The 12,701-nt window shown below is 40.4% G+C and overlaps 1 protein-coding gene across 1 annotated transcript in view; it reads right to left on the bottom strand.

Moving 5' to 3' along the window:
• LOC128689485 (chordin-like protein 2) overlaps nucleotides 1-10,697 on the bottom strand; it is a 468,423-nt gene extending 457,726 nt beyond the window's left edge. Inside the window, exon 1 of the mRNA XM_070086387.1 lies at nucleotides 9,776-10,697. Coding sequence (XP_069942488.1) covers nucleotides 9,776-9,836 — 61 coding nt within the window. The 5' untranslated portion in view covers nucleotides 9,837-10,697. The remainder of the gene's footprint in view (nucleotides 1-9,775) is intronic.
• Nucleotides 10,698-12,701: the final 2,004 nt, after the last annotated feature.

Genomic DNA, 12,701 nt, shown 5'->3' with positions numbered 1-12,701 from the left:
CGAGGTGTCAGAGTGGGCGCCTGTGACAAGCAGGGTTCCACAGGGGTCAGTCCTAGGGCCTGTGCTATTTTTGGTATATGTGAATGACATAACGGAAGGGATAGACTCAGAAGTGTCCTTGTTTGCAGATGATGTGAAGTTAGTGAGGAGAATCAAATCGGTCGAGGATCAGGCAGGACTACAAAGAGACCTGGACAGGCTACAAGCCTGGTCCAGCAACTGGCTCCTGGAATTTAACCTTGCCAAATGCAAAGTCATGAAGATTGGGGAAGGGCAAAGAAGACCGCAGACAGAGTATAGTCTAGGTGGCCAAAGACTGCAAACCTCACTCAAGGAAAAAGATCTGGGGGTGAGTATAATACCGAGCACATTTCCTGAGGCGCACATCAATCAGATAATTGCTGCAGCATACGGGCGTCTGGCAAACCTAAGGATAGCATTCCGATACCTCGGTAAGGAATCGTTCAAGACTCTGTGCACCATATACGTCAGGCCCATACTGGAGTATGCAGCACCAGTTTGGAATCCACACCTGGTCAAGCACGTCAAGAAATTAGACTAGTGCCAGAGCTAAAGGGATTGTCCTACGAAGAAAGGTTGAGGGAAATTGGCCTGACGACACTGGAGGATATGAGGGTCAGGGGAAACATGATAACGACATATAAAATACTGTGTGGAATAGACAAGGTGGACAAAGACAGGATGTTCCAGAGATGGGACACAGAAACAAGGGGTCACAATTGGAAGTTGAGGATTCAGATGAGTCAGAGGGATGTTAGGAAGTATTTCTTCAGTCACAGAGTTGTCAGGCCGTGGAATAGCCTAGAAAGTGACATAGTGGAGGCGGGAACCATACATAGTTTTAAGTTGAGGTTTGATAAAGCTCATGGAGCAGGGAGAGACAGGACCTAGTAGCAATCAGTGAAGAGGAGGGGCCAGGAGCTATGAATCGACCCCTGCAACCACAAATAGGTGAGTACATACACACACACACACACACACACACACACACACACAAGTATAGTGAACTTTAAGATGAAATAATAAGGTAGCACAAACATCATAGTTTTCAAGGAACTGAAACTGAGATAATATAAAATGTTGTACTTCCTGATGGTTACCAATTGCTGAGGAAGGAACGAGAAGACACAACTTAGAAATGAATGACACTACTAATAAGAAATTAGTGCAGGGGTCTCCAAAATGTGACCTGCCATAAGATTTTATGCAGCCTTTAGCAACTTAAAATATTTATAAATAATAAAACTAATAAACCCTCATTTTCAGTCACTTAAAGCTAAGGAATTTGTTGCTTGTAGCAATTTATGTCAAAATTTGTTCAAATTTTAGTACTAATCTTTTCATTTTTCTGATATACCTTTCAGTTATGGAAGAGAAAAGGAAAAGAATAGTGCAGAATAAGTGCCAGCTATTTAATGAAAAAAATGGGGCGTAAAGTACTTCTTTGCACAAGCAGGTGTGTCGCATGTCATGAAACTGTTGTAGTTTTGAAGGAGTACAATGTACATCGGCACTATGAGACTAAACATAAACCAAGTTATTCCCAATTCGCAGGAACACAGAGTTCGGAAAAAACTGAATCACTGCAATGCAGGTTGCTTACCCAACAAGTTTTTTTGTTTTTTACAGAGAAAAGAGGTGAAAATGAAGCTTCAACCAGCGTCAGTTTCAAAATAGCTTATGAATTAGCTAAAAGAGAAAAGCCATTCATCGATGGAGATCTGATCAAAGAGTTTATGATGGAAGCTGTGGGAGAGTTATTCTCAGAAAAAGTAAATCTGTTTAGAATTACGCCAAGTACTGTTGCTCGTAGAACTGGGTATATAGGAAGCAATATATTTCATCACATTGAAGACAAAGCACAAAATTTTCAGTTTTATTCTCTCGCACTCAAGGAATCGAATGATGCGAGCGACGTCACAACTCTTAGTGTTCATCCATGGCGTCAACAATGAATTTAATGTCGCACAAGAATTAGCATCAATGTATAGCATGCACAGCACAGGAACCGGAGAAGATATCTTCAAAGAAATGCAAAAAGCTGTATTAGAATATAACCTGGAATGGAATTATCTGCAATTCATGACATTTGATGGAGGAAAGAACATATCTGGAGTGAAGAAATGTTTGGTTGGACAAATAAAAGCTTATGAGGATGGTGGATTCTAAAGGTTCAGATTTCTGCATTACGTTATCCATCAGCAAACAATGTGCGGAAAATATGCGGATATATCTTGTGTTCTGAAACCTGTTGTTTCATCATTGAATTTCATTCGATCTCACGGGCTTAATCATCGCCAGTTTTGTGATTTTCTGAGAGAAACTGATTCCGAGTTCGTTGACTTGCCTTATTATACAGCAGTTCGATGGCTTAGTTCTGTCACGGTTCTTTCAGCTCAGAAAGGTCTTTGACTCATTTCTTACAGAGAAGAATGGACCTGAACCACTTTTATCAAACGCTGACTGGCTCTTGAAATTGGTATTTTTTTTTTTTTGCAGACGTGACAAGCCATATGTATCAGTTGAATCTAAAGTTGCAAGATGAAATAAATTTGATTTGTGATCTATTCTTGCATGTCAAGACATTCAGGACAAAACTGATGCTATTTGAAGGACAGGTGAAAGTTTCTAACTTGGTTGTGAAAAATTACATGAAGAAAGTGAAGCAGAATTTTCTTCTTCATATGCAACAGAAATCATTAATGACTTGCAAAAAAACAATTTGGAAAACTATTTTTTGATCTTGATGGTAAACCAGATGAAATAGTTTCAAAATCCATTTGGCTGCAGTGTTGAAACACTCCAAAGTCAGTTTCAAATGGAAATTTTTGATCCCCAGTCAGATGACGTGTTGAAAGAAAAGTATATTATTATTATTAATTATTATTATTATTATTATTATTATTATAAAAAAGAAGACAAAGAAAAGTATAACGAAGGAAATCTGATCTAATTTTATAAATCTTTATAGCCGGAACAGTTTTCAGATTTGAAGCTTTAGATTCGTTTCAGTTTTTTGTTCAACATACCTTTGTGAACAAACATTTTAAAAAATGAACTATGCCAAGTTCAAATATCGCACAAAATTATTTGATGAGCATTTGAAGTCCATTCTCATCATTGGCTCCTTAAACTTGAAACCTCGGTTCAGCAATATTTTGAAATAAAAAATAGCCAATTCCATCATTCCCTTTAATCTTGTGTCAGCTTCTCTCATCTGCAGTTCAGTAGTTGATTACACTGTCAGAGTATTGTCTCATGATTGACATTTTTTACGGCATTGTTTCTTCATAATTGTCTCATATATCTTTTGTTCTGAATCATATCGTACTGATTACAGAAATGATCCAAATAAAACTTATTCATTCATTCATTTTAATTTTCTTCATTCATTTATATTTGTTTATAAGTGATTTTTTCTTTGGTACGCGAAAAAGTGTACAATACACGAAGTAGCCGTCGTAATGAAAAGTTTGGAGACCCTAAATTAGTGAATCTGAGAGGATCTATGAGGTATTAACAGCATTGAAGTTATTGAAAATGGTGTAAAATACCGACGAGTTCTGCTCCTTGGAAATATAAACACATATGAAGTTTAATTTGATCCTTTATTGACAACGTTTCGCTCACATAGTGGGCTTTTTCAGGTCACAAATCAGATCTGTTTGTGACTTGAAAAAGCCTATTGTGTTTACCTGGAGTTTACCTGGAGAGAGTTTCGGGGGTCAACGCCCCCGCGGCCCGGTCTGTGACCAGGCCTCCTGGTGGATCAGCGCCTGATCAACCAGGCTGTTGCTGCTGGCTGCACGCAAACCAACGTACGAGCCACAGCCCGGCTGATCAGGAACTGCCTTTAGGTGCTTGTCCAGTGCCAGCTTGAAGACTGCCAGGGGTCTGTTGGTAATCCCCCTTATGTGTGCTGGGAGGCAGTTGAACAGTCTCGGTCCCCTGACACTTATTGTATGGTCTCTTAACGTGCTAGTGACACCCCTGCTTTTCATTGGGGGGATGGTGCATCGTCTGCCAAGTCTTTTGCTTTCGTAGTGAGTGATTTTCGTGTGCAAGTTCGGTACTAGTCCCTCTAGGATTTTCCAGGTGTATATAATCATGTATCTCTCCCTCCTGCGTTCCAGGGAATACAGGTTTAGAAACCTCAAGCGCTCCCAGTAATTGAGGTGTTTTATCTCCGTTATGCGCGCCGTGAAAGTTCTCTGTACATTTTCTAGGTCGGCAATTTCACCTGCCTTGAAAGGTGCTGTTAGAGTGCAGCAATATTCCAGCCTAGATAGAACAAGTGACCTGAAGAGTGTCATCATGGGCTTGGCCTCCCTAGTTTTGAAGGTTCTCATTATCCATCCTGTCATTTTTCTAGCAGATGCGATTGATACAATGTTATGGTCCTTGAAGGTGAGATCCTCACCTTCACGGAGAAACGTTGTCACTAAAGGATCAAATTAAACTGCATATGTGTTTATATTTCCACTGTGTCGGTATTTTATACCATTTATTTCCATCTGCTCCTTGGAGCTGAACTCTTCTCCAGGCTAAGGGACTGACTACCTCATATACTTTGTCTCCAAAGTTGAAGGACTGACCACGTCTTTATTTCATTTCTACTGCTCCCTTAGTGTTCGACCGAAGAAGCCTACGAAACTTTTCATCAGTAAAGATACCCAACTGTTGCACATGTATCTTAATTTTTGGTATTGAGGTTAACGAAGTTTATTAAATGTCTGTGCATAACTACTGTAGTGGAACACTACATAGACTCCCTGAAACATGTGCTCATGGATGGTTCAAGGAATATAAATAACACGCCAATATACAGCCATACTCTAGGATGGGTGTACTACTGCAATTTTGACACTCAACAGATGGTGTAACTTTGACACTTAAGTGACAGTGATGCACAACTTTCCAGGCTCCATGAACAACTGGATATAGACATTATGGTGACGACATCAACATTCTTGAGAGAGAGAGAGAGAGAGAGAGAGAGGCACATTAACCCTCTGACTGTCGCAAACCCAAATCCTGGTGTCTCCTGGTGTTGCAAAATATTTGAAAAAAAAAATTATTTTTCTTATGAAATGATAGAGAATCTTTTCCCGATGATAATGACACCAAAAGTACGAAATTTGATGGAAAACTTACGGAATTATGCTCTCACGAAGTTAGCGACCTAGGCGATATTGACGAATCGGCGATTTCGCCCACTTTGAGCCCTATTTTTGGCTAATTCCACTGTTCCAGTCAACCAAACTCATAGGTATTTCTTTAGAACTCCATTTGTTCTATCGATTGAGTACAAGAAACTGCCCATTTATTGATTTCAGCTACCCAGTAAAGTGGTTAGAAATTGGCAATTTAGCCAATTTCATGCAAATTAAAAAATATGCCAATTTCAAAATAGGGTCCAGAATGAACACTGAAGACATTCCTGGCTCTAAAATAACATTTTCTTTGTTCATCAGTCACGTCTCCAAGCCCCTCTGATATTACTCTTGCTTTCTATTTTGAACTTTTATTCAAAGAAAAAATAGAAGATTTACCGTTATGCAGACTACTGCAATATTGTAGTAATTGTATAAATAATGTCAACCCATTCATGACTGCATATTAGAATGGCTACTTGGACATTCATTGGGCAATGACGTTATTTTTTTTCTGTTGAACATTCGGCAAAAATTAAACATTTTCCCTACTTTGAGCTCCATTTCAAGGCTGTTTTCATAGTAAATCCAATCAAAATGACATCCATTTCTATAATATGTTTTCCATTTTATCAAATGCGACTATGAAAACGAGAATATAACCACAAAAACTATACGAAAATACACCTCAAAGTCGGCATTTTAATCCAAAAACACGGTTGGAGCTTTTTTTCCTCATTATGCACTGCTTGCTGCAGGATTTTTTTATACGGTGCACAATGACCACACAGACAAATTCTCTCACATGTGGGCCTACCAGCTTTCTCCCACTTGATTTGAAGTCGCTAGAATTTTTGAGTGTATATATACGTCAAACACGTTGGCTTGTAAAACATATATATATATATATATATATATATATATATATATATATATATATATATATATATATATATATATATATATATATATATATATATATATGACCGAAACAGTCAGAGGGTTAAGAGTGACCTGTGTAAAGCCAGTGATTATAGATGAAAGAATTGTGATCTTCATGGAAGATCATATTAATGGAAACTGTGTTGGAAGACTTCATCAGCTAACATGTAAAATTGTAAGCATACCAACAGGAGGTGAACTATGACGACTAGATGTGTTTTCCGCTTTAAGTGAATAGAACATAACTGAATTTTCTTCAAGTCGATTAGGACTTACCATCAGAAACCAGTGTGCACACTGTACTACGCTTTCAGTATGTAGTAGAAATGTAACTGGCAAGAAGGAAGAGTGTGAACACGAAACTACAGTACTTTATGGAGAGATGAAAAATTTTCTGAACTGAGTGCAATGAAATATTAAAATAGAAGAGCAGACAAGCCATGATTAAATCATTGGACTAAGTAAAATATGCCACAAGAGAAAGGAATATGGGAAGCAAAGTAAGCATGTGATTTACCACTACTACAGATACCAAAATGAGGAGTAAAATAGCCTGGAAAATATACAGTGCAAGGAGGATAACAAAGAAAAGAGGGGCAAGTAGCGTAGGTAGAGAAGAATATACTATGGCGGGAAGTTTGAGAATGATGTTAGCTTCATGGGAAAATTCAGAACCAAAACTGCTTCAGTTGCTTAACAAGGAAGACAATAGTTAAGAACTAAATAATAAGACTAAAGTGGGGAGGAACACTCACACATAACAAGAAAGGTGAGTGAAGAACTGAACAGTTGATTCAAGGAAGAATTCATTGAGGAGGCAAGCATGGTAATAAAGCATGAATAAAGGAATGAAAACCGCAAAGTACCCACGTGTCAACGGAGAAAATGAGGAAGCTACTGAGGAAAATGGGCACAAGGAGTGCAATGGAACCTGCAGCATATCCCCATTACTTCCTGAAGTTAGAGCAGAAACGCTGAGTAAACCTTTTCCAGAGATGTAGACAGTAACTCTCCAGAGGCGGCGCAGCAAAGTTGCAAAGCTAAAGTGGGATAAGCAGGAGGCTAGGCAAGAGTCACATGACTACAGGCCTGTACTAATGACACCATATTATTTACCATGCCTTGAAAATATAATAGGGAAGGTTGGTGATGTAGCTGGAGTGGAGGAACTTCCCTTTACAAAGGGAAGCAGGACAAACAAGGATGCATAGACCGCATCTAACTGAACTGCAGAAAGAATTTGACACAATATCACAACAGAAATTGATTCACAAAGTAGAAGAGGAGACAGTGCTGAAATTTATAAAAAGAAAAAAAAATCTAAAGAAACGTTCTGCTCTTGATATTCGTAAATGACCTACCACATGGGATCAGATTATATGTGTTGGTGGTTGCCAATGACTTAAAACTATTAATAATAAGAACAGAAGAGGATAAAGACATACTACATGAAGACTTGCACAAGCTACAAGAATGGTCAAACAATTCGATATTACGAGTCCGGTCCGTACAATTGCAATGTTAGGCAACTCGGAGAGGAGAGAAGAAGCATAGATTGGGAGAGGAAAAAATGCAAAATCAGTGGGGTTTTAAGCGTGAGGATAGGCTAAATAAAAAGTTAATGAAAGAGCTTCAGAAGAAAGAAGAATCAGTGGTTATAAGAATCACACATTTGGAGGATACGACGCAACTGATATACATAAACTTATTGAGAGACACTGACTAGGAAAAATAGATGGAGCGTAAATATGCAGATGAGTCATGGAGACGTTAGGAAATACGTTTTAAGTCTTGAGGTAGTAAGAAAGTGGGATGAGTTGGACAAATGAATACTGTACTTAAACGTCATTAGGCAGTTTCAAGAGTAGGTGTGGTAAGGACCAGGAACCAGTGATGGTGGTTAGTTGAACGTAAAGAGGTGGAGACCTGGAGCTGCACGCACCACTTTGTGAATACATCTCGCTGAATGCACACACACACACACACACACATATAAACACGCACATACATTAGTAATATTACCCTCTCTGTTAGCCATTTTTATTAGAAGAAATGACTCAAAATATTGTGACTTTATGCTGAGACGACAATTGTTAACACAAGAAGACGGACAGCAATAGTTTGCAATAATTTGTTTTAGTTAGTTCACAACACTGAAAACACTCTTTTATCACAGTTAAACTTTAAAGCGCTGCCCAAATAACTATATGAAACTTATATGGCAGTTATTTTTGCAGGTGAGAATGTATATATATATATATATATATATATATATATATATATATATATATATATATATATATATATATATATATATATATATATATATAATGTCGTGCCGAATATGTAAAACTGGTCAATTAGCAAGAACACATTTAAAATTAATTCCTTTCTGAAATTTTCTCTTATACGTTTAAAGATATATTTTTTTCATTAATGTTAATGTAAAATTTATAATTTTGCACCAAAATAAACTTAGAAAACTTACCTAACCTTATTATAACAAGCGCAATTTATTTTAGCCTAACCCAACTAAATATATTTCAGATTTGTTTACAATAATTTAATATTAAACAAACACAGTGAAATATATTTTTTTCGTTAGGTTCAGAATGATTTTGGCGAAATTATTGCATACTCAAATTTTCACTTGTCCTATATGGCAAGATGAGCGTTGTTATTTAAGCCAAGATAGCAAGTTCTGCCTATTCGGCACGACATATATATATATATATATATATATATATATATATATATATATATATATATATATATATATATATATATATATATATATATATATATTGTATGTAATTCAACCACTGTTTGGCATAATAACATAACACTATACAACTTTAGTACACTAGATAAAGTTCTTCCCGATTAAGTAGCTTGTCAAGTTTAGTCTAGTTTATTATGTACTTCATATCCATCATGTGGACGTTAGTTCATCTTATATACACCAAAGAACTAGACACTAAATTTTATGGATAATGAAAGGAGTCTGCTGCATAGAAATTTAGGATACTTGCTTGGAATTTCTGGAATCTAATTGTTATGAGCAAATTTTGTTAGATATATTAATACAAAAAGTGAGTTACATGCTGCACATCCATAGTATAACATACTTATGTGGGAAGTAAAGAGTTGAGAAATGGGTTGATTAGTATACTTGACAGGTTGTGCAAAGACGGTTGCTCTGGGGCAAGATTAGAATAGATTTGGGGAATATTACTAGTAATAGATCTGTGGAGCATTACTAGCAAGAAAATAGATCTGGGGATTTTCTTATTAAGAGAATAAATTCGTGGAATGCACTACTACTACTACTACTACTGGGGATTTTACAACTACTAGAATCGATCTAGGCATTTTTGCTAGAACAGATCTAGGGGAATTTACTACTTAAGAGAGTTTTACTATTACTAGATCAGTGGATTTTTACTACTAGAATAAGTCTGAGGGAGCTTTACTTTTGCTACAGTAGGTCAGGGGATTTTTACTACAAGAATAAATACTGAGATTTTACTACATAGAGAATAGATCTGGGGTATTTCAATAAGAGAAATAACTGGGGTATATATTTTAGTGGTGGTAGAGTTGAAGTGTGTGTGGTGAAGGGAGGGTTGTTTACAAGTGTGAGGCTGGGAAGCACTTACCTTGTGTAAGCGTAGAGAAGATCACCCACGTGACGATGACCACTTTCAGAAACATCTCCATCTTAATGCACCAACTTTTACAACGTGAGATCAATGTTATATTTTTTCAAAGTTTCTTAAGGATGTCTTTAGTAAGTTGTAGTAAACGATTGTTTTTGTCAAGTGTTCGTTTTCTATGGCGGGAGAGAGAGAACTCGCGAGTATGAGAGCAGGGAAGACTACACTCTATAATGACACTCTGTAACGGAGAGTGCAGAGTGCGAGGTGCTGCTGTGGGACGAGTTGTGGCCAGGGGTGTTGGTGGGCTTCACGTGGAGTGGAGATGAGTGTTGGGGGAGTGATGGGGAGAGTGGGGAGGTGGGCGGGGCTACTGATATCTCTTCACGGTCAAGGTCGTGGCTTCAGTACGAAATGCCGGCGCTGGGTCCAAGTTACACCAGAACTGGGTGTCGTTGGTAGAACGTGTTTACCAGCTGTGTGCGTGATGAGGGCGTGGTGTAGGCGTGCCGTGGACGTATATACAACAACAACAAACTCTCTTAGGTTTTGATGGAGTGTGTGCGCGGTCCACTTCACTGATGTTGTCAATCAGTCATGTAGTGGAACATCACTACTGGTGTGTGGAGAGTAAGATGCAGCTGCTGTGATAGATGGTAGGTAGCGCGTGCATGAAGCACGTGGCAGCCTCACGGAGACTTCAAGGCGTCACTTTCATCATCTCTTCACTAGAAGTTGAGCAGGACACCCTCGAAGCCAGGAGCTGTGTCTTGAGAGGCCAGGTGGAGTGTGAGAGGAATATGGGAGGAGGAGACGTAGTGAGTGGGGCAGGGAGAGAGAGAGACCCAGAGCGTGCACCAACACGGACACACTGCCAGCAACTGCCTTCCACCACGCTGCTACACCATCACTATATTCCCCTCCCACACGCAGCCCCCCAGCCCCCCCGCCTCACTCCCACCGCTAACCCCCCAGCCCCCACAACCCAACCATAGCACCCAACCCAGAACCCACTCTACCTAACCCCAGCACCTCTTTCCCAAGTCAGCCATAGCACCCATAACTATGCCCCAGCACCCACCCCACCCAACTCAAGCACCTCGCTCTCAAGTCAGCCATAGCACATGACTTAGCACCCACAACAATACCTCAGCACCCACCCCCAGAACCCCAGCACCCACCCTCAGAACCCCAGCACCTCACTCCCAGAACCCCAGCACCTCACCTCACTCCCAAGCCAACCATAGCACACGACACAGCACCCAAAACAATGCCCCATCACCCAACCCTACAACTCTAGCACCTCATTCCCAGGTCAACCATAGCACCCAACCCAGTACCCATAACTCTGCCCCGGCACCCACCCCACCCAAGCCAAGCACCTCGCTCCCAAGCCAGCCATAGCACCCAACAGAGCACCCACAACAATGCCCCAGCACCCACCCCTCCCATCCCCAGCATCTACCTCATCACAGAACTCACCCAACATCAGCACTTTCCTCGATATAACAACCACCTCATCATGGCATCAACACACACCAGCACCTATTCCACCCAACCCCAGCATTCACACCACCCCAGCATCCACCCAACCCCAGCACTCACACCACCCCAGCACCCACCCAAGTGGGGAGATGGATCTTCAACTTCCTAACAAATCGAACACAAAGAGTAGTGGTCAACAGAGTTAAATCGGAGGCTGCCATAGTGAAGAGCTCTGTTCCACAAGGCACAGTACTCGCCCCCATCTTATTCCTTATCCTCATATCAGACATAGACAGAGATATACACCACAGCACCGTATCATCCTTTGCGGATGATACTAGGATCTGCATGAGGCTGTCATCTGCTGAGGACGCGGTTAACCTCCAAGAAGATATAAACAAAGTTTTCCAGTGGGCAACGGAAAACAATATGATGTTCAATGAGGACAAATTCCAACTACTCCGTTATGGAAAACTGGAGGAGATAATAACTAGAACAGAGTATACTACTGACTCCGGCCATACAATAGAGCGGAAAAATAATATAAGGGACCTGGGAGTAGTAATGTCTGAGGATCTCACTTTCAAGGATCACAACAGTGCCACGATCGCACGTGCAAAGAAAATGATAGGATGGATAATGAGAACTTTCAAAACGAGAGATGCCAAGCCCATGATGATCCTTTTCAAATCATTTGTTCTCCCTAGGCTGGAATGCTGCTGTACATTAACATCTCCATTCAAAGCAGGTGAAATTGCAGATCTAGAGAGTGTACAGAGATCCTTTACTGCACGTATAAGTTCTGTCAAGCACCTTAACTACTGGGAACACTTGGAAGCACTTGACTTGTACTCGTTGGAACGTAGGAGGGAGAGATATATCACAATCTACACTTGGAAAATCCTGGAAGGAATGGTCCCAAATCTGCACACAGAAATCACTCCCTACGAAAGTAAAAGACTGGGCAGGCGATGCAAAATGCCCCCAATAAAAAGTAGGGGCGCCATTGGTACACTAAGGGAAAACACCATAAGTGTCCGGGACCCAAAACTGTTCAACAGCCTCCCATCAAGCATTAGGGGAATTGCCAATAAACCCCTGGCTGCCTTCAAGAGAGAGCTGGACAGATACCTAAAGTCAGTGCCGGATCAGCCGGGCTGTGGCTCGTACGTTGGACTGCGTGCGGCCAGCAGTAACAGCCTAGTTGATCAGGCCCGGATCCATCGGGAGGCCTGGTTATGGACCGGGCCGCGGGGGCGTTGATCCCTGGAATAACCTCCAGGTAACCTCCAGGTAACCACCCCAGCACCCACCCAACCTCAGCAATCACACCACCCCTAACACCAACAATCACACCACCCCAACTCCCATCCAACTCCAGCACTCACACCACCCCAGCACCCACACCACCCCAGCACCCACACCACCCCAGCACCCAACCAAC

Source organism: Cherax quadricarinatus, chromosome 18, assembly GCF_038502225.1.
Source record: "Cherax quadricarinatus isolate ZL_2023a chromosome 18, ASM3850222v1, whole genome shotgun sequence".
NCBI classification, from domain to species: Eukaryota; Metazoa; Arthropoda; class Malacostraca; order Decapoda; family Parastacidae; genus Cherax; species Cherax quadricarinatus.
The sequence above is the reverse complement of the archived record's forward strand: the minus strand, read 5'-3'. Positions and strand labels throughout refer to the sequence as shown.